Source organism: Nomascus leucogenys, chromosome 10, assembly GCF_006542625.1.
Source record: "Nomascus leucogenys isolate Asia chromosome 10, Asia_NLE_v1, whole genome shotgun sequence".
In the NCBI taxonomy this organism is placed as follows: Eukaryota; Metazoa; Chordata; class Mammalia; order Primates; family Hylobatidae; genus Nomascus; species Nomascus leucogenys.
This window is the reverse complement of record NC_044390.1, coordinates 2,958,151-2,979,657: the sequence shown is the minus strand read 5'-3', so window position 1 is coordinate 2,979,657 and position 21,507 is coordinate 2,958,151. Positions and strand designations below refer to the sequence as shown.

The 21,507-nt window shown below is 56.6% G+C and overlaps 1 protein-coding gene across 2 annotated transcripts; it reads left to right on the top strand.

Moving 5' to 3' along the window:
* The first annotated feature begins 615 nt into the window (after positions 1–615).
* U2AF2 (U2 small nuclear RNA auxiliary factor 2) lies at positions 616–21,192 on the top strand. 2 transcript variants are annotated; one of them, XM_030819555.1, is made up of 12 exons: positions 616–1,722; positions 5,738–5,873; positions 6,707–6,751; positions 7,046–7,149; positions 7,568–7,719; positions 9,018–9,134; positions 10,096–10,234; positions 14,680–14,759; positions 14,842–14,964; positions 15,255–15,341; positions 15,611–15,859; positions 20,416–21,192. In XM_030819555.1, the coding sequence occupies exons 1-12, from the start codon at positions 1,674–1,676 to the stop codon at positions 20,548–20,550; spliced, it is 1,416 nt and encodes a 471-aa protein (XP_030675415.1). In that variant the 5' UTR covers positions 616–1,673; the 3' UTR covers positions 20,551–21,192. The 2 variants fall into 2 exon arrangements, with proteins under 2 accessions (XP_030675415.1, XP_030675414.1); XM_030819554.1 differs by having other exon boundaries at positions 15,255–15,353.
* Positions 21,193–21,507: the final 315 nt, after the last annotated feature.

The following is a 21,507-nucleotide window of genomic DNA, read 5'->3' as shown; positions in this document are numbered from 1 at the left end:
GGCGGGCGGATCACGAGGTCAGGAGATCGAGACCATCCTGGCTAACACGGTGAAACCCTGTCTCTACTAAAAATACAAAAAATTAGCCAGGTGTGGTGGCAGGTGCCTGTAGTCCCAGCTACTTGGGAGGCTGAGGCAGGAGAATCGCTTGAACCCGGCAGGCAGAGGTTCCAGTGAGCCAAGATCGCGCCACTGCACTCCAGCCTGGGCGACAGAGGCTCTGTCTCAAAAAAAAAAAAAAGTTAAAAGAAGCGTGGACACTACCCGCTAGGCTACCCAGACCAGAGCGCGGCGCGAGAGGCGTGAGTCGATGACCTCTAGCGGGTGAGGCCACCTAGCGGCCAGGCCAAGTCTGGGGGATACTTCCGTCGGGCCGCCAGGGGGCAGTAACGCCAGATGATCTGTCTCCCGGAAGTAATGCGCGATGATCCATCTGCTGCGCCTGCGCGGCGGGAGGAGCCGGAGCGCGTTGATGTGGTTGCCAAGACAACCAAGAGGGTGGCCGGATTTAACGGTTGAGGATTAAGCACTTTCACTCTAGTAAGGGAAAATTTCGCGCACGCGCAGTGGGGACTAAAACCCGGTCCCCGCAACCCCCTTCACCGGAGCGCAGTGGGAGAGCACGCCACAGAACGACTTTTACGCAGGCGCAGAAGCCTGTTTCCCCTCACCCGCCGCTTCCACCCTGCGCAGGCGCAAAAAGCCGCGCTGGCAACCTCCGCAGCGGTCGCGCGCACCCTTCACCCCTCTTGCTGCTTTTGTCTCGCGCAACCTTCTCAGGCCCTCCGCGAGGCCGGCCCTTTTTATCTTTCACTTTCCCCACCCGGAGAGCCAGGTGCCGAGAAGCAGGACGTCGTCCCCTTCTCTGCATCCCTTCCCCTCATCCACCTCGCCTCTGTCCTCCCTCCCTTTTCCCTTCCCGAAGCCGGAAGGAGGCGAGATACCCACGGAAAAAGCCGAAGCTGTCCCCGGAGAGTGAGGCCTTCACGAAGCGGTGGCGGAAGGAGCCGAAGTTCTCTGATCGGAGGAGTGAGCAAGTGGCATCTCCGGAAAGAGCCGAAACTTGGACTCGAGCTTAATCCCACGAGGGGCCCGAGGGCGAGCTCCGGAAATCTCCGGAAAGAGCCGAAGGCCGGGACGGTTAGGATTGTCGGAAGTGGCCGATTGCTTGGACAGGGCCGGCGGAAAAGATCGGAGCAAGTCCGTGGAAGAAACCAAAGACTGGGACGGATTGAATTGTTGGAAGAACCCGAACTCGCAGAGGGGGCTGGGCGCAGTGGCACACGAGGACACACGGAAACCTCCGAACGTTGACGAGATAATCTCGGAAAAGTTACGGAAACCTGGGAAGTCGGCGGAACCCTAGGTTCGGGTGTTTTCGGAAGCAGCCGAAGCTGCCGCCTGCCTCTCCTTCGTCCAGTGTCCGGAAATAGCCGAGGCGCTTCGGAGCCAGGCTCGGGGGGGAGGGACAAGCTCGCGGGCGGGCGGGCGGGCGAGGGGGCGGAGCCCGGGCGGGGCGGGGAGGGCTGCCGGAGGCTTGATTAGGTAGGAGGTGGCGAAGCGCCGGCGGCGGCCGGAAGTAGCCGAAGCCAGCGGCGGAAGTAGCCGAAGCGGCCGGAGCGGGCGGCAAGGCGAGGCGAGAGCTGCACAGGGCCCTACGCGGCCGCCTCAGCATGTCGGACTTCGACGAGTTCGAGCGGCAGCTCAACGAGAATAAACAAGGTGAGGGCGCCGGGGTCGCGGGGCGGAGGTGTGGGCGGCTCCTCGCGTCGCTCTTTGCCCCCCGCCATTTTCTCCCTTGCTTCCCCCCACCTCTCACGGCCGCGCGGCGCCCCCCCAACCCCGGTTCCGTGGCGCGCGCCTCGTTCACGTGACGTCCCCAGCGTTCCGCCGCGCGCTAAGCGAGGGGAAGGGGGCGGCGGGGCGCGGGCCCGTGACGCATGCGCACGGCGGCTGTCCTGGCGCCCCACGTGGTCCCGGCGGAGGTGGCGCGGGGGACGCGGCGCGAGCGCGCCAGATGCCTCGACATGAACTTTGGTTTTTAAAATCTTTTTGTTTTCTCTGAAAAGGAGATTATGTTAGGCCCCGTAATCCCTTTTCTCCCGCTGCCTTGGCACTTCCGCTTCCGGTCGGGCCCACGGCCGCGTCTCCACGCCCCCTTTGTTTCCAAAATGGCGGTTGTGAGGACTTGGGGCGGGGGGGGTCCCTTTCCCTCCTTCACGTGGACGAGGACAGAGCCGTTTCGGCCGACGCTTGGAGGCCACGGGCCCCTCTCGTACCCCTTTTCCTTTTTGCTGATTTGCTGTGACCTCTCCCGCCAGGTGGTTTCTGCCCCGTCTGTTGGTAGTGGGGCGCCTCATATTAACGTGTTTGGCGCACGTTCCCTAAAAGCATCTGCATTCTTTGAGTGTCCGCACGCACACATCCTGCGTATGCGGGGCTTTTGGCGGTCCCGAGAATCGCGATATGGAGTGTTTGAGACACCTCAAATCACGTACAATCCCAAACTCAGGGCACCTGATAATACTCAGTCTCAGATTTCAATATAGAGATAAGGAAACAGGTTCTGAGGGAGGAAGAGGAATCTGGCCCACTGCGCTAAACTCTTCACTTACGGGGAAGGTGGGAGGCAGGTTCCCTTCAGGGTATCGAAAATTGTGATGGGTTAGAACAAAAAGCGTGGGGCCCTGATCTTAGGGATTCCAAGAATATTAGAAGTGGGAGAGTTTTTAGACGCTTTAAAAATTCTCCGTGTTTCAGTTTGAGAGAAGAAATACAGGACTAGGGAAGATTGGAGACTTGTTTCTTTTCAGGCTTCAGCTGCCCATGTTCCTAGCTCGTTCGGAGGACGAAATGACGGTTGAGGAATTTTCCTTCGAACGCAGGCTAGAGTTGGGTAGGGGCTGTATTAGGAAACAGTGCCCCGGGGAAGAAATAACGTTTACTGAGGTCTGATTCTGTTCCAGTTGATGGACTGCTCAAGAGCACATCAGGAGTTTAGATACCTCCTTTGTTGTTTAGTAACCACTTTTAATACGTTTATATCTTTTTTCCATTTGTAGACTGATTATTATTTTCTTGTCACTGGGTTTTGAGAAGCTTAGTAAGGATGATAGTAACGATAGATGTAGTTAAACTCTGAGCGCTTACCGTGTGCCAGGCTCTTCGCTAAACTCTTAGCATGTTTTACTAAGTGGAACAGCCCTGTGAGGCCAAAATGGTTTCCGCCTCTACTGGGGAGGAAACTGAGGGCTCAGAAAAGTTAAAAACTTTCTCAGGGCTCAGTTAGTCAGAGGCAGAGCTGAGATTAAATGGGGTAACATGTAGAGTGTGTGGCACGTGGCTTGGCGTACACTAGGTGTGCAGTAAGCGATATTTGCGATTGTAAAATTCCATGCTTAGAGAGGAGGGTCTTCCGCTCACAGAGATTGTGTCAGTTGGGAAAGGGCAGGAAAAGGTGCTTTCCAAATGTCATTCTGCCACACAATGGATGGAGTAGATGTGACCCTCGTTTAAAGAGAAAACCAAGTCTTACAGGCTAAGTTGCTTTTGCATGGTTTTTGTTGTTGGTGAGCAGAAAAGCAGGTATTGATTCTGAGCTCTGGCTGGCTACAAGGCCAAGTTCCACTGCTGGACCAAGTGGAGCTGATTGGGCGGTTCTTGGGGGCTCTCAGATGGTGCTTCACCGGTTCTCCCGGGGTTTCCCCTTTGGTGCTGGTAGGGCAGTCCCTGAGACCTGGCACGGCTCCTGGGTTGGCGGAGCTGCTCCCGTAAGATGACCACAATACACTGTTTTGAGCAAACGAAGCTCTCTCTGTTTTTACCTATCCAGCATCAGTGTGTGGGAGAGGGTTCTTGCCATACGGGAAGCTCTGCCCGCATGTCACTGCCTGTAGTCTTTGTCTCTGCGGAGGACGGGCCAGCTTCTGTACTTGTCGCCTTCTGCTTCAGTCCTTTCCTCTGCTACCTGTGTCTACAGGGAATTTCCTTGTCTACGTCCCAGGCACCCAGCGGGCGTCATTGCTTTCTCTGCGTGGGTTCCTGTCTGCTTGCTTGCCTGTTTCAGAGCCTTAGAAGCAGGAAGGGCTCTTGGGGCTCACAGCCTGTCCATCTTACGAGCGTGGAGCTGTGCCCAGTGCCGTGCCTGTGTGCTTACCCCGCTGCCCTACACTGCTGGCCTGTCCTGCCGATTGTTCCTCCCAATTTCAGTTTTTGATTTTGGGGTTTTTGGCCTTCAAGGGGACAATTATATTGTCATTAATGGTTCTAGCCAGACCTGAGTGTTCTGCCTGATCCACATTCAAGAATATGGCCTCGTGTTTAACTCACTGATGTTAGAGTATTTAAATTCAGGTGTCACCATTTGCTAGCTGTTTGGCCTTGGGCAGTTGTGATCTCTCTGTACCTTAGTTTCCTTACCCATTATGTCAGCCCCCAGCAGTGTTTTTCCGAAGCAGTAGTGAGGATTTAAGAACAAACAAAACTATTTAGTACAGATCCCGATTGTAGGAAGCATCTCAATATTTGTTACTGTTTTTTTCCCTTCCGGGTGCCTATTTTTCTGAGTGTTGGTGGTTTTGGAATTGTGATGCTTTTCCAAACATTCATATTGCATCACAGAAACGTAAGACAAAACACGGTGGCTGAGGCTAAAGTTTAACGTCCTCCCTCAGTGCCTTTTCCTGCTCTTGTCCCCAGGGATGATCACTCCAGGAGATGCGTGTTAACATACACGAGCACCTTAACGTGTGCATCTTTTTTGTGTGTGTGCTTCATTGTCTTTGAATTAAGGAAGTGGCGTGGCGGTGCTCATGAACACCCCCCAGTGCTCATGGTATATCCTCCATCTTGAAGGGCCGGTCTCCCTTCTTCAGAGGTTGAAGGGTCTGGGGAGAGCAGAGGTTTCTGTGGTTTTGCCAGCGAGGCTGTGTTCCTAGTGGCTACCTCAGGCAAATAGAGGGTTGAGGGAGCCGGCTGGAGGCTGGCAGAGACAACACGCCCCTACTCACGCCCTTACTCTACAGCCTCTCCAGTACTTGGCTTTGAAGGGAGTGAGGCCGAGAGATTCAAGTGGTTTGGGATTCCAGTCTGGATGGGGCAAGCTCCTCCCCTGACCTGCTGAAGGAGAGGAGGGCCTCTTTCCCCTTCAGTCTGCAGATTCTCCGAGGCCCTTCCCTTCCCCTGGGAAGGGTGCTTGCTTCTGCATTATTCACCAGCTTGGGAAGGGATGGGTTGAGTTTCCCTGCTTCCTGGGTATATCAGATCCTGCCTGGCACCTGACCCCTAGGCCTGATGGTGGGGCTGTGGGTGCCAGCTAGTTGCAGAGGTCTTTCCTGAGGGGTCGCTGGGTCCCTTCAGGAAAACATCATTGGGTCTCTTGATTCCCCAGCCTCTAGCCCTGCCCCTCTCAGGGACGACCCTGGGGTCAGGCCCCTCAGCCCTCGAGGGGGACCAGGAGCCAGCCTCCTCTGTCTTCTCTGGCTCCCCAGCTCCTCCTGAGCATCCTCAGGTATCTCACACCCCGGGGGCATTTCCAGGCCCCGTCCCCCTGGTCCCCTCACGGTCCCTGGACTCGCTTGTGGACCCAGGAGGCCTGTTAATTCCCTTCCTCCATTGAATCCCTTCCCTTTGGGGGTGGCCTCCCTGGGGCTTGGGACATAGCCACCAGCGCGCAGGGTGGGCTGGGCCTGCATCCTTACTCCGCTCATCCCATGCCCCTCCTCTCACCCTTGCCCAGAGCGGGACAAGGAGAACCGGCATAGGAAGCGCAGCCACAGCCGCTCTCGAAGCCGGGACCGCAAACGCCGGAGCCGGAGCCGCGACCGGCGCAACCGGGACCAGCGGAGCGCCTCCCGGGACAGGCGACGACGAAGGTACTAGGGCTCAGGGACCCCCTGGGCCAGCCTGGGAGTTGGGGAGGCGGTATTGGCCGGCCTGTGGGTGGCCTGTGCGTGTCTGTGTCTGGGCCCGGGCCCTGTGTGGCTCGTTCGTTCTTTGTGTGGATCTGGGGGAGGGATCTACTACTGCTTGGTCTGTCTTGGATTCCGATTTTCTCCCCCGTTTCTGGGGTTTCTTTCATTTTCTCTCTTGGTGGTTGCTGGTGGGTTGCTGGGGCAATAGGCTCTTTATCTGGAGCCTGGGAATTGATTCTGTGTTTTCCTTCACAAGGGGCTGTTCTCTCTCTCTGACTCTGAGGGCCTGTTCCTTCTTTTCGACTCTCTGTGGCTCTCTGTGGGACTGTCTTCGAGGGGGTTGGTCTCTGCCTCCAGTTTCTTTCTTCCCTGCCTCCCAGGAGAAGGGAGCTCTTGGGACCGAGGCAGTATCCACAGCCTGGGCTTACTTTTTGGCCCAGGGGTGTCGGTTTCCACCGCCTCTTCCCTTCTAGGCTCCCGTCTCTGTTCTCTGCCCCCTTAGGTGAGGAAGGGCAGGATTGGCGGAAGTCCTCCTGCCTCCTCCCAGCTCAGTTTCTCCAGCTAGAGACCGGTCCTTCCTGACCCCTGGCCCCTTTCTCCTTTCCTCACTTCCTCTTTCCTGGGGGTGGGAGTGTTTGGGGGGAAATGGCAGGGCCGAGGGGGGCCTGCTTGCTGCTTGTTCATCTCGGCCCTGCTCCCACCCTGGGGCTCAGTGCCCTTGGGGGGGTGTGGCATATGGGGAAGACGAGGGTCCCCAGTCACCCCTCCCCATACCTTTCCCTCCCACCCCCCAGCAAACCTTTGACCAGAGGCGCTAAAGAGGAGCACGGTGGACTGATGTGAGCTTCTCTTCCTGCCCCTTCCTCCCTGATATCCACTCCCTTCACCTTCCTCACGCCCGTGCACCCTGTCCCGCCCATTTCCAGCCCTGGCCCAAGCACTGGGAAGAGTCCACTTACCTTGAAACCAGCACCCCTCTCCCAGGCCCTGCCCCAGACCCTCTCCTTCCCTGGAGAGAATGGAGCTTACATGGTTGGGGGGAGGGTGAAAGGGTGCCTGGGAGGGGGCTCGAAGGCCCACTGTTGGTCAGACTGAGGTTGCCCTGCCCCGCTCTCCCCTCCCACCTCCCCCAGTCGTTCCCCTCGCCATGAGAAGAAGAAGAAGGTTCGTAAATACTGGGACGTGCCACCACCAGGCTTCGAGCACATCACCCCAATGCAGTATAAGGCCATGCAAGGTAGGCCCCTGGCCGGGCTGCTCCCAGAGCGGGAGGGTGCAGGGGTTGGGATTCTCCGTCAGTCATTCCCCTGCGTGTGTGCCTGGAGGGGGTCAAGGACACAGGTGGAGGGTTGCACACCCCTGGGGGTTCTGGTCTCTGCTCTTTTGAAGCCTCCCTAGAGGAGGAGATGACCAGTGATACCCCTGGTTGACAGGGGAATGAGGCCTCCATCTGGACGCCATTAGGAAGTGAGCCTTCTTGGGAGCAGAAGTTACTGGCTGGGGGCCCCGAGGGTGGAAAGAGGGTTCTGGAAGGTGCTAAGGCCGAGAGCCTGTAGGAGCTTTCTGCTGAGGAGGGGAACTCCCAGTGTGTATGTGTGTGGGGTCACTGAGCATTCCCCTGATGGGGTTTTATCCTGCTTTTACCCCCTTTGAAGCTGCGGGTCAGATTCCAGCCACTGCTCTTCTCCCCACCATGACCCCTGATGGTCTGGCTGTGACTCCAACGCCGGTGCCCGTGGTCGGGAGCCAGATGACCAGACAAGCCCGGCGCCTCTACGTGGGCAACATCCCCTTTGGCATCACTGAGGTACTGCCCTCCCCTGCCCCTACCCTCTCCCTTGTGCCCCTACCCCGTTCCTCCCCTTCCCTCCATTCCCTTTCCCCAACCTGCACGGGTCAGACTCTGCTCCTGCAAGACCCCCCGGCCCCCTCCCAGACGGACCGATGGAGTTGAGCCAGCCAGGGGCCGGGCTGGGGGTGGCCCTCCCTCCCTCCTCTTCCCCTCTCCCGTCTCCCCTCCCCCCAACCTCCTCCAGCAACCCAGGGATCAAGCACACACATAATGTACCCACGTGTTGTACCTACGTGTCGGAGAGAGACAGAGAGGGAGACTTGGACATACACACACACACACACACACACACACACAGACGCACGCTGCCCCTCAGTTTTTTTCTGACACGCCTCTCGTTCTCTGCCGCCTGTCCCCCATCCTCTCCCCCACGTCCCTCCCATGGTCGCTGTTCTTTTATTTTTGATCGCCCCTGACCTCCCCCTTCCCCACCACTCCTTTTCCCTCTCCCCTCTCCCCAACCCCTTCCTGTGGCACCCCCTGAGAATCCCGAGATCAAAGAGTTGTTTCCATTTCTCTTTAAAGTGAAATATTGTGGGGCTGAGATCCCTCGTAGCAACAAAAAGTTTGCTACCATCGTCGAAGGCAAGTAAGGTCCATTCTGACTTTCTCAACCTGCACTTTGCTACATTTGATAAACCAGCCCCCGGACTCCAGGGCCAGATTCCTCCACATCACTCTTTTCTCCTCCCCTCCCGTCCCTGCCCCTCCTCCCTACACTCCTCCTCTCCTGCCCTTGCACTCTTGACCTCCTCCTCCTCGCTCTCTCTGTCCTGCTCTCCCTTTCTTCCCTTTGCTCGTCTCTGCCCCTGCCTGCCACTTCCTTTCTACTTTCCTGACACTTTCCTGTCTGTCTCCGCTGGGTGTCCCTTCCTGTGTGCTCTGTCTCTTCATCTCCTCTGTTTCATGTTTTTCGTCATTTTGTGTTGTCATCATTCCCTCTGCCTTTTCTTGAACAATCTTCTCCTTTCCCCTGATTTTTGGGGCCCCTGTGGCTGTCCCCCAACACCTGTCCATCGCCTGCCCTTGGCCGTCTCTCGCTACTGCTTCCTCCCCATTTTCTCTCTTGCTTCTGTTCCTACTATTGACTTCTACACCCCCACCCATATTCCACTGTTCCTTCCCCCCCTCCTCCCTCCCCTCATCCCTCTCCCCTTACCCCGAAACCCCTCTGTGTCTCCCTCTCTCACCCTTCCCCTCCTCTCTCCACCTCCCTTCCCCCGCCCCCCCCTTGTCTCCTATTCCCTCTGCAGGAGGCCATGATGGATTTCTTCAACGCCCAGATGCGCCTGGGGGGGCTGACCCAGGCCCCTGGCAACCCAGTATTGGCTGTGCAGATTAACCAGGACAAGAATTTTGCCTTTTTGGAGGTGAGCTGGGGGAGTGAGTGAGGTCAAGGAAACGAGTGTGATGCGAGGGCCCAGCCCTCAGGCCGATGTGTGGAGCTGCCCTGCTCTGTTTCCACCAGACCCTCTGCAGCCCCTTCTCCGCCTGGTCGCTGAAGTGAGCCCTGTGGTGGCATTACAGAGCTGATCCTACTTTCTGCCTTCCCTTGGCTTTCTGTCTGGACCTCTTTGGCCTTTTCCAGACCATTCCGGCCCAGTCCTCTCTGCATTGTGGCCACACTGACCTTCCCAGAACCTGCCATGCTCCTGCCTGCTTGGCTAGAGTTCTTTACCCCAGCTAACTGATGTTCCTAACTAGTCTTCTGTTACCCCAGCTAACTGATGTTCCTAACTAGTCTTCTGTGTCCGTGTTTCTCAACTGTCGGGAAAGGGCCTTGGTTTTTGATTTTCGACTCTTGGTGGACTGATAACTCTCGTGAAGTGCTGTGAAGGTGTGGGCAGTGTTAGCTTGCTGCAGAGGTTTCTGAGCACTCCCTCTCACTGTCCCTCTCGCCCGGCCCCTCTCGCCCGGCCCCTCTCGCTCCGTACTTGCCTCACTGCAGTCCACTTTGAGTTGCACTGCTCCGGATATGGGCTGAAATGTCCCCTCACCAGAAAGACTCCAGTACTGTCATCTCCCCATGCAACTAAACTTTCCCGTAACATCCCTTTTCAGCACTTTGTTCCTCTTCCGCGTCATCACAGCCTGCAATTGTGTGTTTGCCTCTGTGTTTGTGTTGGGTGCCTGGTGTTTTTAATGGTCGAGTGTGAGCTCCTGGCAGCAGGGACATGCGTGTCTGTTGTCCCCCCAGTGCCCAGCCTGGGGCCTGGCATGTTGTATTTGTTCACATGAGTGAAAGGAAAGAGGAAATCTCAATCCTGGAACGCTAGGGGCTGTACTAGTCCCCGACCCCCATCCCTCACCACTCCTTTCTCTTTCATTCAGTTCCGCTCAGTGGACGAGACTACCCAGGCCATGGCCTTTGATGGCATCATCTTCCAGGGCCAGTCACTAAAGATCCGCAGGCCTCATGACTACCAGCCGCTTCCTGGCATGTCAGAGAACCCCTCTGTCTATGTGCCTGGTGAGTAGGGGATCCATTAAGGGCCCCTTTCTCCCCCAATCCTGTTCCCATGGCCTGTCCTTCCCTTCAGCCCAGCTGGAGTGGCTTAGGAAGTCGTGTAAGTACTGTGGAACATAGGTGCCTTTTCCCTGCTTCCCCTAAGTCTCTGTGAGTGGCATGCTCTCCTGCTGGTAGAGAAGGTGCCTCGGGCCGGGAGAGTGAGCTGTCACCTGCTTGAGCACACACAGCTTGTACGTGGCAGAGCCAGGATCAGACCAAAGGTGCTGGGGAAGTGAGGGGGCTTGTGGCCTGGACCTCGTGCCTGCTCTGCGGCTGTGCGACCTTGGAGGGCTCAGTCCGTGCCCGTCGGGGCTGCTGTGCGTCGACAGTTGGCAGCAAAGCTCCTGCTGTGGGGTCCGGCACCTGGATGTTCACTTGTTTTTTGTCTCCTAGTGTTTGCCTTGAATCTTGTGTTCTGGGCCATTCCCCATAGCTGTGTTTAACATCCTCTCTAATTGGTAGGTAACATAGCAGACCAGGGGTTGGCGACCATCTCACTGTGTGTGAAAGCAGCCAGACGGTGTCTGCGTGCATGGGCCTGGCTGTGTGCCGGCACACCTCAACACGCGTGGCTGCTGAGGTTGGGCTTTCCTGTGCTTCTCACAGGCCACAGAATGGTCTCCCTTTAGAAAGCTTGCAGGATGTACAAAACCAGGTGATGGGCCCTGTCAGCCCACAGGCTATAGTTTGCTGACCCTTGTAGTTGATGAATGGGATTTGAGGGAGGGCTTGTCTGATGCCCTGTCAGGGTGCGGCTGTGTCTCAGGCCTGGGACATGGAGGAGGTGGGGTTCTGCTGGCGGGTACTCACTGTTCAAGGAGCCCTTTAGGAACCAAGTCAGCTCTTCAGGGCAGGCGATGTGGAGCCCCAGACGGAGGCACATCTGTGTCAGGCAGGTCTTGGGCTGGGTCCCTCACTGGCATCCAGTGCTTTTCTTTTTGTTGTTTGAGACAGTCTCGCTCTGTCGCCCAGGCTGGAGTGCAGCAGCACGATCTCGGCTCACTGCATCCTCCACCTCCAGGGTTCAAGCAATTCTCCTGCTTCAGCCTCCCGAGCAGCTGGGATTACAGGCACCTGCCACCATGCCCGGCTAATTTTTCTATTTTTAGTAGAGGCGGGGTTTCACCATGTTGGTCAGGTTGGTCTCCAACGCCTGACCTCAAGTGATCCACTCACCTCAGCCTCCCAAAGTGTTGGGATTACAGGCATGAGCCACTGCGCTCAGCGCAGTGCTTTTCCACCCTGAGTTTTGGTAGATTCAGCTAACCTTTTGGAGCCTGTGGTGTAGTGTATGTTGACATGCTCCCAGTCGACATGGACTTTTTACGTATGGGTGCGTTTCCCCGATCAAGCTACAGAATGTCTTCCCCCACGTCTCTTCCCGATGAATCCACTGCGTTTTCATTCGTTTTAAATCCTGTGAGTGGCCCGCCACTTGCTGGTGCTTACTGTGTGTGTCAGGCACCATCCTAAGTGCACTCCACGGATGGCAGCCCTACGATACAGGGAGTGGCAAGTTACGACTGAGAGGCCAACTCTGGCCCACTGCCTGTTTTTTGTTTTTTTTTTGTTTTTTTTTTTGAGATGGAGTCTTGCTATGTTGCCCAGGCTGGAGTGCAATGGCGTGATCTCGGCTCACTGCAACCTCTGCCTCCCAGGTTCAAGCGATTCTCCTGCCTCAGCCTCCCGAGTAGCTGGGATTACAGGCATGTGCCACCACGCCTGCTAATTTTTTGTGTTTTTAATAGAGACGGGGTTTCACCATGTTGGCCAGGCTGGTCTCGAACTCCTGACTTTGTGACCTGCCTCGGCCTCCCAAAGTGCTGAGATTATAGGTGTGAGCCACCGCTCCCAGCCACTGCCTGTTTTTGTAAGTAAAGATTGATTGCGGCACAGCTGGCCTTGCTGTGCAGTGCCTCCTTCCTGGGTAGGGACGTGTGGTGGGCCTTGGAGAATAGGAACGGTGGGTTATGGATCTAAGGTTGCTTCTCTTACCAGGCTGAGGAGCTTGACTCTTCTGAAGGTGACGGGGTGCTCTGGCAGGGGCTGAGCTGAGGGCGACCCAGTGACAGTGGCTGCTGAGCTCCTCTCAGGCGCCCCCTGTGCTGAGATGGCCTGGTCATCATGGGAGAGGACGTTCCTCCATCTTACAGATGAGGAAAGAGCTTCAGGACAGTGGGGGTCCCTGCTGGGTCTTCCCCATGCCGCCTCTGCTCCAGGCGTGATGCTTTTATAGATGCAGCCGCTGCAGAGGTGTGGGGCCCTGTTTCCCTGCCTGACTCTTGGAACAGCCCTGCCAAGTAGGGCTTGTCCTCCTCAGTGACGAGTGGAGGAACTCGAGACTCCGAGAAGATTCCTTTGAAGTTGTTGTCATGTAACAGTGGCTGACCCCACTGACAGTGCTCACAGTGTGTGTCTGGGCTGGGCGGGCCCTGTTGTGGGCATTGAGTCTTGCAGATGCCCGGGCCACGGGGACTGCCGTGCCTGTTCTCACGTCCTCTATCGAATCAGCACTTGGCCTGAGCTGTTCTCACACACGTGGCTCGCATGACGGGCACCAGTGTTCTTCCCATTCCACAGATGAAGACACTGAGGCCCTTGGAGCTTCATATGGTACAAACATGACTTGAACCCAAGGAGCCACGAACCCAGGGAGCCCAACTCGTGTACCCTTGGCTCTGTGTTGCTCAAGTCAGACATGCAGAGCCAGGGCTCGTGACCGAGCTTCCAGTGTGACCCATTCTTCCTTGGACCCAGGCAGAGCCTGCAGCCTGCCATGCTGCCTGTGGAGAGTCACAGCCGAGTGTGTGCTCTGGAGGCTGCCTTTTTCCTGTCTGTGTGTCTGCGCTCTATGCCTCAGTTTTTGCCTCCTGTATTGTATGTACAGCATTGCAGTAGGAGATTGAAAGTCTTACAGGATGCCTGGCCCGTGGGGTGAGTGCTTGGTGTGTGTTCCTGCTCCCGGGCTGCTGCTACTTGTCCCTGTAGCATAGGAGCCGGGTCTCCTGGGGTCTGCGTGGCCCCAGTCTGGTGGTTGGAGCCGGCTGGGCTGGTGCTTCCAGTTCTGTGGGGGCAGCGTCATCATGGGCTGGAGAGGCTTGAGTGAGTAGGTGGGAGAGGGTGTGTGGGGGCGCCTCCCCTCCTCCCATGGGCACAGCGGCTCAACTTCTGAGGCTCTTTCCCATTTCGTGTCTTACCTGTTCCTTCCCAGCATCAGGATGGAGGTGGGATGGGGCCGCTCACACTCGGTGTGGAGGCTGCAGAGGAAGGGGAGGCCATATGGCCTAGGCTTTGAACTTGGGAGTCAGGTTGGCTGGTCTGATATCTGACAGGACGGCGTCAAGATACACTGGCAGAGCCTGTGGGGTCTCAGGTTGAATCATCCCACCAGCAGGCACTTGTCTGTGAGTCCAGAGTTCAGTGGATAGGGCAGGATCAAGGGCGAGTAAATTCAGCTAAGCCCCCACTCTGGTATGTCAGCCCTCGAAGACACTGGATCCTGCATCCCACAGTCAGCCCGCAGTTCCCAGTGAGATCAGAGCAGCTAATGCTGCGGATGCTGTTCTGAGACTTCCCGAGCAGCCACAGCTCCTCCTCGTCTCATGCCACCCCTGTGAGGGCAGTTGCGCCCCTGCAGTGGCACCTGCTGTTCTGACGGTGTGAAGGGAAGGGACTGAGCTTTTTTTTTTTTTTTTTCTTTGAGACGGAGTCTCGCTCTGTTGCCCAGGCTGGAGTGCAGTGGAGTGATCTCAGCTCACTGCAACCTCCACCTCCTGGGTTCACACCCCTCCACCTCCTGGGTTCACGCCATTCTCCTGCCTCAGCTTCCCGAGTAGCTGGGACTACAGGTGCCCACTACCACAGCCTGCTGATTTTTGTATTTTTAGAGAGATGGGGTTTCACCATGTTGGCCAGGATGGTCTTATCTCTTGACCTTGTGATCCACCCGCCTTGGCCTCCCAAAGTGCTGAGATTACAGGCGTGAGCCCCCGCACCCGGCCGGGACTGAGCTTTAATGGGAGCCTTGCCTGGGTGGCTGTCAGAGAAGGACTCAGCAGTAGGTCCCGAGCCCAGGTGACCTGCCAGCATTCCACAGCAGCAGGTGGCAGATGTGGGTGTGAACTTTGTGCCCTCGGAGCGTTCTGGAGGATGTTCTAGTTTGAGGTTCCCCTGAGGCTGGGCAGATTTGGGAGACACGGTGCGTTCTCCCCGGGGAGCCTCTGTGCCACTGCCCAGGACCCTCCCTCGTCAGATAAGGCTGGGGTGGGGTGGGCACGTGGCGACCCCTCCCTTGTCGGATCAGGCAGGAAGTGTTCTCTGGCGATTGAGGAGCTCGCCGTGGACTGTCCAGGTTTTGGGAGATAACCTGGTACTGGAATTGAAGTCCTTCTCTCCTCTGCCCGTAGGGGTTGTGTCCACTGTGGTTCCCGACTCTGCCCACAAGCTGTTCATCGGGGGCTTACCCAACTACCTGAACGATGACCAGGTAACCTCCGTGCTTCCCTCCAGCCCGTCCCCCCACCCCGCCCCACCTCATCCCAGCCCTGATGGACTCTCGGCTGCTGCAGGTCAAAGAGCTGCTGACGTCCTTTGGGCCCCTCAAGGCCTTCAACCTGGTCAAGGACAGTGCCACGGGGCTCTCCAAGGGCTACGCCTTCTGTGAGTACGTGGACATCAACGTCACGGATCAGGTGAGTCCCTGGTCCCTGGCCGCTGCCACGTCTGTCCTTCCCTGCCCTGCGCTGTTGCCAAGCCGTGGTCTCCCCTCCGCGGGACGGGGCGGGAGGCGGCCAACCTGAGGCAGTGCCCTGCGTGTGTGGGCTCGTCCCTGTCCCATGGTGTTGGCTTTTTCCAGGCTCTTAATCCCCTTTGCCTTCCCCTCTTCCCCCACCAATGCCCCGGCTTGGGGGTAGGTGTTGGGCTCCTGGTCCCTGACCCCACCTCTCCCCGCACCCCCCCACCCCTCATCCTCCAAACGCAGGCCATTGCGGGGCTGAACGGCATGCAGCTGGGGGATAAGAAGCTGCTGGTCCAGAGGGCGAGTGTGGGAGCCAAGAATGCCACGCTGGTGAGCCCCCCGGCACGTCATCTTCCATTGGCTCGAGGGACCCTGGGGGTGGGAGGGGCTGGCTAGGGACAAGTGTTCCTGATCTTTCTCCCAGCTTCCATGGGAAGGCATTTGGGGGGCATTCAGTGCAGTGTTGGGGAGTCGGGCTTTAGGTGTTCAAGTGGCGAGATGGCCTTTCCCCTGGGTGGGCATCTGAGGGGCCTAGGCTTGAGCAGAGGGAGACTGGGTCTGGGCCCCCTGTGACGCCCCCGCCTCCCCTGGCCCCACAGAGCACCATCAATCAGACGCCTGTGACTCTGCAAGTGCCGGGCTTGATGAGCTCCCAGGTGCAGATGGGCGGCCACCCGACCGAGGTCCTCTGCCTCATGAACATGGTGCTGCCTGAGGAGCTGCTGGACGACGAGGAGTATGAGGAGATCGTGGAGGACGTGCGGGACGAGTGCAGCAAGTACGGGCTTGTCAAGTCCATCGAGATCCCCCGGCCCGTGGACGGCGTCGAGGTGCCCGGCTGCGGAAAGGTCAGGAGGCCTCGGGCTCAGTGCCTTCTCACCCTCTCCCCCTTCCTCTTCTCCCCGCCCCCTTTCTTCCTCTCTCCCTCTCTTCCCCGTCTCTTTCCCTCTTCTCTCCTCAGTCTCCCTCTCCCTTCACTGCGCATGAATGTAGGTGTGTGCCATCACTGAGTACCACCCTCAGGCCTGGCCATTGGAGATGTTGGTGACCCAGAGGGGTGTGTGGCCCTGTGGGGGCCCAAGACCTGCAGGCGAGACAGTAGTTGGGGAATGCAGCTCTGTATTGCTTTAGAACTTGGCCCTGCTCCCCGTTCTTATATGGCTTTGCTTGTGCAAATGGTTTTGCCTGGTCTGTGGAGTGGGGAAGAGTGCCGGGAACAGTCCCGAGACACCTGCTGGTGTCTCCTGTGTGCCAGGCACCCTGCTGAAGCTGTGTCTCTGTTCACCCTGAGCCCTCCCAGTAGCTCCTGAGCCCCATCGTGGGAGGAGACAGGCACAGTGGTTGTGGCTCACACTGGCAGGCTTCAGGTTCTCGGAGTCTGATTTCAGAGCCTGCTAAGTCCTGTCACCTCCAGCGCCGTGACAGGTGTAATCACCTCACCTTGTCTGCCTCATGAGACGGTGATGGTGAGGGCGTGTGACCTGCTCTTTGATCCCCTTGCTGGGTGTATGTATGGAATTCCCATCGTACCAGGCTCTGATCTAGATGCTGAGGGTTCAGTCGTGAATAGAGGTCCCTCCTGTCCTGTGCAGCAGAAGTCCTGGGGGTGCAGCTGTTAAGAGGACCTGCATGCCGTGTTGAGTCGGGGCAGGGGCAGCATTCCTGGGTGTGCTGTTCATTCAGGGTGGTCAAGGTCAAGAGGTGGCAGTGAGCAGCTGAGTGAGCAAGGTGGTGGGGCCGGGGCTGAGTGGCAGGCCTTGGAGGGCTGCATGGGTCTTAGAACGACCGGTTATTTTGAGTCAGATGGGAGGGAAGCAATATTGAGAGGCCTCCAGTATGGTCACACCTGGCAGATGGAAATGGCCCCACATAGTGAGGTTGGGAGTGGGTGCGGAGGCACAGCAGGTACTTCCTAGGGCTCTGCCTTCCCTGCTGAGCCCTGCAGGGCAGGATGTGGATCAGCAGGAGGGCAGAGAGGGTGCTGTGGACAGGAGGGCTTGCTGGGAGCTGGCAGGGTTGGTGTTGCCAAAGCGATGCCACAGCCAGGTTTGTCAGGACCGAGGCTGGCTCTGCAGGGCCAGATTGGGCATGGGGGCCTTCTTACGTTGTGGAAGCAGCTCGGCTTTCCCCTGGAGTGGTGGGCTTTTCAAGGAGAAAACAGGGCTGTGGTGGTGGCATTTTTGAGGTGATTGTGGCTGCAGTTGGGAAAATGAGGTCTCCCGCGATAATCTGGTGAAAGAAAGATGGTGATCTGATTTAAAGTAGTAGCAGGGGATGGAGAGAAGTTGATGGATTTGAGGGAGACTTGTGCCTGGGAAGTGTCCAGACTTTGGTGATTGGTGTGGGTTTGTGGGGAGGGGAGGAGAAGGCCTATGAGCTGCTCAATGGCAGGTTCTGATGGTGGGGATGGCAGGTGAGGTGCAGGAGTGATGAGCAGGTTGTGGGGGGTGAGCAGGGGGTGGGAGGTGGCTAGCTGGCTTTGCGGTTTCTGAGACACCCAGTAGAGATGCCAAGGAAAAATTAGCCGGACAGGTCTGTGTTCCCAGCATGAGGGCTGATGGACACTCAGGTGTGGAGGCCCCGCTTGGGACGTCGGAGTGGTTTGTCCAGGGAGAGCAGGGTTGGGGAGGGCGGCTGGAGAGGTGGAAGGAGCATCTTAGAGAAGGGGCATGGGGAAGGCCAACGGCATTTCCTCTCACTGCAGCTCCTGCCCACTGCCCTCCAGAGTCCCCCCGCCCCGTCCCTTGAGCCGGTATGTCACGGCTGCTCAGGGCTGCCCTCTGGTGCTGGGATGGAGCTTGGTTCAAGCAGGGGCTGAGGAAACATTTGTGGGAAGAAGGAATGGAGAAACCCTGGCCTTTGGGATCAGCTGACCTGTTTTGCATATTAAATTTATTGCATCAGCCCGGCGAGGTGGCTCAAGCCTGTAATCCCAGCACTTTGGGAGGCCGAGACGGGCGGATCATGAGGTCAGGAGTTGGAGACCAGCCTGGCCAATGTGGTGAAACCCCGTCTCTACTAAAAAATAGGAAGATTAGCCGGGCATGGTGGCGGTGTGTGCTTGTAATCCCAGCTACTCAGGAGGCTGAGGCAGGAGAATTACTTGAACCCGGGAGGTGGAGGTTGCAGTGAGCCAAGATTGTGCCACTGCACTCCAGCCTGGGTGACAGAGCAAGACACAGTCTCAGAAAAAAAAAAAAGGCATCGTATTCCTGTTTTATTCTTAAATTTTTTGTTGCATATCTTTTCAAATATACTTAAAAGTAGAGACTATGATAGTGATAAGTTTTTATCATAGTATATGTGCTAATATTTTGGTGTTCCTTCATTGGGCTTGAAGTTACTAATATTTCGTCATTCTTAATTTTCCTATTCAGCTTATTTCTCCCCCCTCCTCTTTTTTCTTTGCTGGATTATTTTACAGCGTATCAGATTTATTTCACTTGAGATCCTTAAGTATATTTCTGTTATTTCTCAACTAACATTTTGGGTCAGATAACTTCTCTGTGGGGGCCTTTGCTGTGCGTTGTACGATATTGAGATGTATTTGCAGCCTCCACCCACCAGATGCAGGAGCACTACTCCCCACTGAGACACCCAAAAGCATCTCCAAAGATTGCTCAGTGTTCCCTGGGGACAACCCCCCTCCTCCAGTTGACAACCACTGCTCTAACCAGATAACCTTAAAAAAGTTTTTTTTTTTTTTTTTTTAACAAAACCGCAATAGCATGATTAGATTAGCAAATTTTTTTTTTTTTTTTTTGAGACAGAGTCTTGCTGTGGCCCAGGCTGGAGTGCAGTGGCGCGATCTCGGCTCACTGCAGGCTCCGCCCCCCAGGGTTCACGCCATTCTCCTGCCTCAACCTCCTGAGTAGCTGGGACTACAGGCGCCCGCCACCTCGCCCGGCTAATTTTTTGTATTTTTTAGTAGAGACGGGGTTTCACTGTGTTAGCCAGGATGGTCTCGGTCTCCTGACCTCATGATCTGCCCGCCTCGGCCTCCCAAAGTGCTGGGATTACAGGCGTGAGCCACCACGCCCGGCTGCAAAATTCTTCAGTGCCTATTCCATGTTCAAATTTTTCTGTTTCAAGAATTTTTTTGTTTTTTTTGAGATGGAGTCTCAGCCTGCCGCCAGGCTGCAGTGCAGTGGTGCAATGTCAGCTCACTGCAAGCTCCGCCTCCCGGGTTCATGCCATTCTCCTGCCTCAGCCTCCCAAGTAGCTGGGACTGCAGGCGCCTGCCACCAAGCCTGGCTTTTTTTTTTTTTTTTGTACTTTTAGTAGAGATGGGGTTTCACCGTGTTAGCCAGGATGGTCTGGATCTCCTGACTTTGTGATCCGCCCGTCTTGGCCTCCCAAAGTACTGGGATTACAGGCATGAGCCACTATGCCCGGCCAATAATTTTTTTTTTTTTTTTTTTTTTTTTTTTTTTTGAGATGGAGCCTCACTCTGTTGCCTAGGCTGGAGTGCAGTGGCACAATCTCGGCTCACTGCATCCTCCACCTCCCGAGTTAAAGAAGAGTAGCTGGGACAGGCACCCGCCATCATGTCTGGCTAATTTTTGTATTTTTGGTAGAGATGGGGTTTCCGCCATGTTGGCCAGACTGGTCTTGAACTCCTGACCTCAGGTGATCCACCTGCCTCAGCCTCCCAAAGTACTGGGATTACAGGCATGAGCCACTATGCCCAGCCGAGAATATTTTTTATAGTTTGTTTCAGTAAGGATCCATATCAGGTCCCTACCTTGAATTTGGTTACAGAGTTTCTGTAATTTATCCCTTGTACCTCACTCCCTTTTTTTTTTTTTTTTTTTGCAAGCTCTTTTATTTGTAGAAGAAATAAGTTCATCTGCTGTATAGGATTTTCAGTGTTCGTGTAGGCTCATTGTAGCCTTCCCTCCCTCCATTTTCCTGTAAATTGGTTTAAGCAAGGTTAGAAGCTCGAATGGATCACGGTTCAAGTTTTTAAATTTTATTCACCTGGGTTTGAATCCTAATTTCTGAGCTTCCCTTAGTTCATTTATTGTTGGGAGAACATGGCTGTTGGGGTGGTTCTGGGAGCGCCCACCATGGTGGCTCGTGTGGAGTAGACAGCACGAGGGACCCCTCCCCCGCGGTGAGCTCGTCTAGGCCTCCCGCCTGCTTTCTATGGCTCTGCTGACTCTGGCATGTTTCTATTCTTTCTCCCTGTCCATGCCTATGGTGTGTTTATGCTCTTGTTTTTGGATCCTGGAGGATGTTTGGGTGAACTCCACCAAACCTGCACTAAGGGTCCCTTTCTGACGCCTGTGGTGAAGCCCCCTCCTCCCTGTCCCTTCCTGCCTTCAGTTCTGGGGTTGGGTGGATGCTGACTGGCTGCTGGGCGTGAGCCTTGTTCACAAACTTGCCTCTCCTTTCCCCACAGATCTTTGTGGAGTTCACCTCTGTGTTTGACTGCCAGAAAGCCATGCAGGGCCTGACGGGCCGCAAGTTCGCCAACAGAGTGGTTGTCACAAAATACTGTGACCCCGACTCTTACCACCGCCGGGACTTCTGGTAGAGGCGGCTGGGGGAGGGTGGGGGCAGGGCTGGCTGGGGGCTTCTCCCCACTCTCGCCCCCCCCCTTATCCCCCTCTGAAGACGATGGGCAGAGGAGTGACAGCCGCAGACACACGACAGCCGGCAGCAACTGGAATGGCAGCAATTAAGGGTGGGGGGCGGGGGTTGGGGGGTTAGGGCAGGGAGGGGACTGGGGAAGTGCGCACACGGCCCACACAGACAACACGCACCCACACAGACACAGAGGGAAGGGGTTGGGATGGGGACAGGGTGCACAGCAGGGCGGGGTAGGACCCCAGCCCCTCCCAAAACAGCCTCTCCTTCTCCCTTAGACCGCCTTTCTTCTCCTCTTCCCCACGGTAGGAACATAGCGTGTTTATATTTTATGGCCAAACTATTTTGAATTTTGTTGTCCGGCCCTCAGTGCCCTGCCCTCTCCCTTACCAGGACCACAGCTCTGTTCCTTCGGCCTCTGGTCCTCTCTGGTCCCCTCCTGGGTTTCTTACGTAGTTGATTTTTCCTCTTTAGTCTCCCCCGACCTGCGCCCAGCCCCGTGGCCCCTGCCCCTCTCCTACTCTCTGTGGCAGTTTCATATTTGCTAAGACGAATTTGCTCATTAAACATTTTGTTGTATTTTACTTTATGGAGCGGCTGTGTGTCCAGTATGTTCGACCCTCTTCCTCGGTTCTGGGCTCGGGTGGGGGCTCCCTTGGCAAACTGCGGGCCCGTGGCTGGGACGCTCCTGCTGCCGGCGCCGGCATCCTCGGGGCCTTCCCTGCTTGCGCGGTGCGCTCCTCGGGGTCGGCACAGGCATGGCCCCGGGGGACGCGAGGTTCCCGAGTACTCTCCCACCCCGCCGACAGGAGGGAGGGTGGCCGAGCGGGCCGGGGCGGGCGCGGCGTGGGTGTGCCAGGAGCTCCGCGGTTGCCGCCAAGCGAGCTAGAGCTGACCCTCGGCG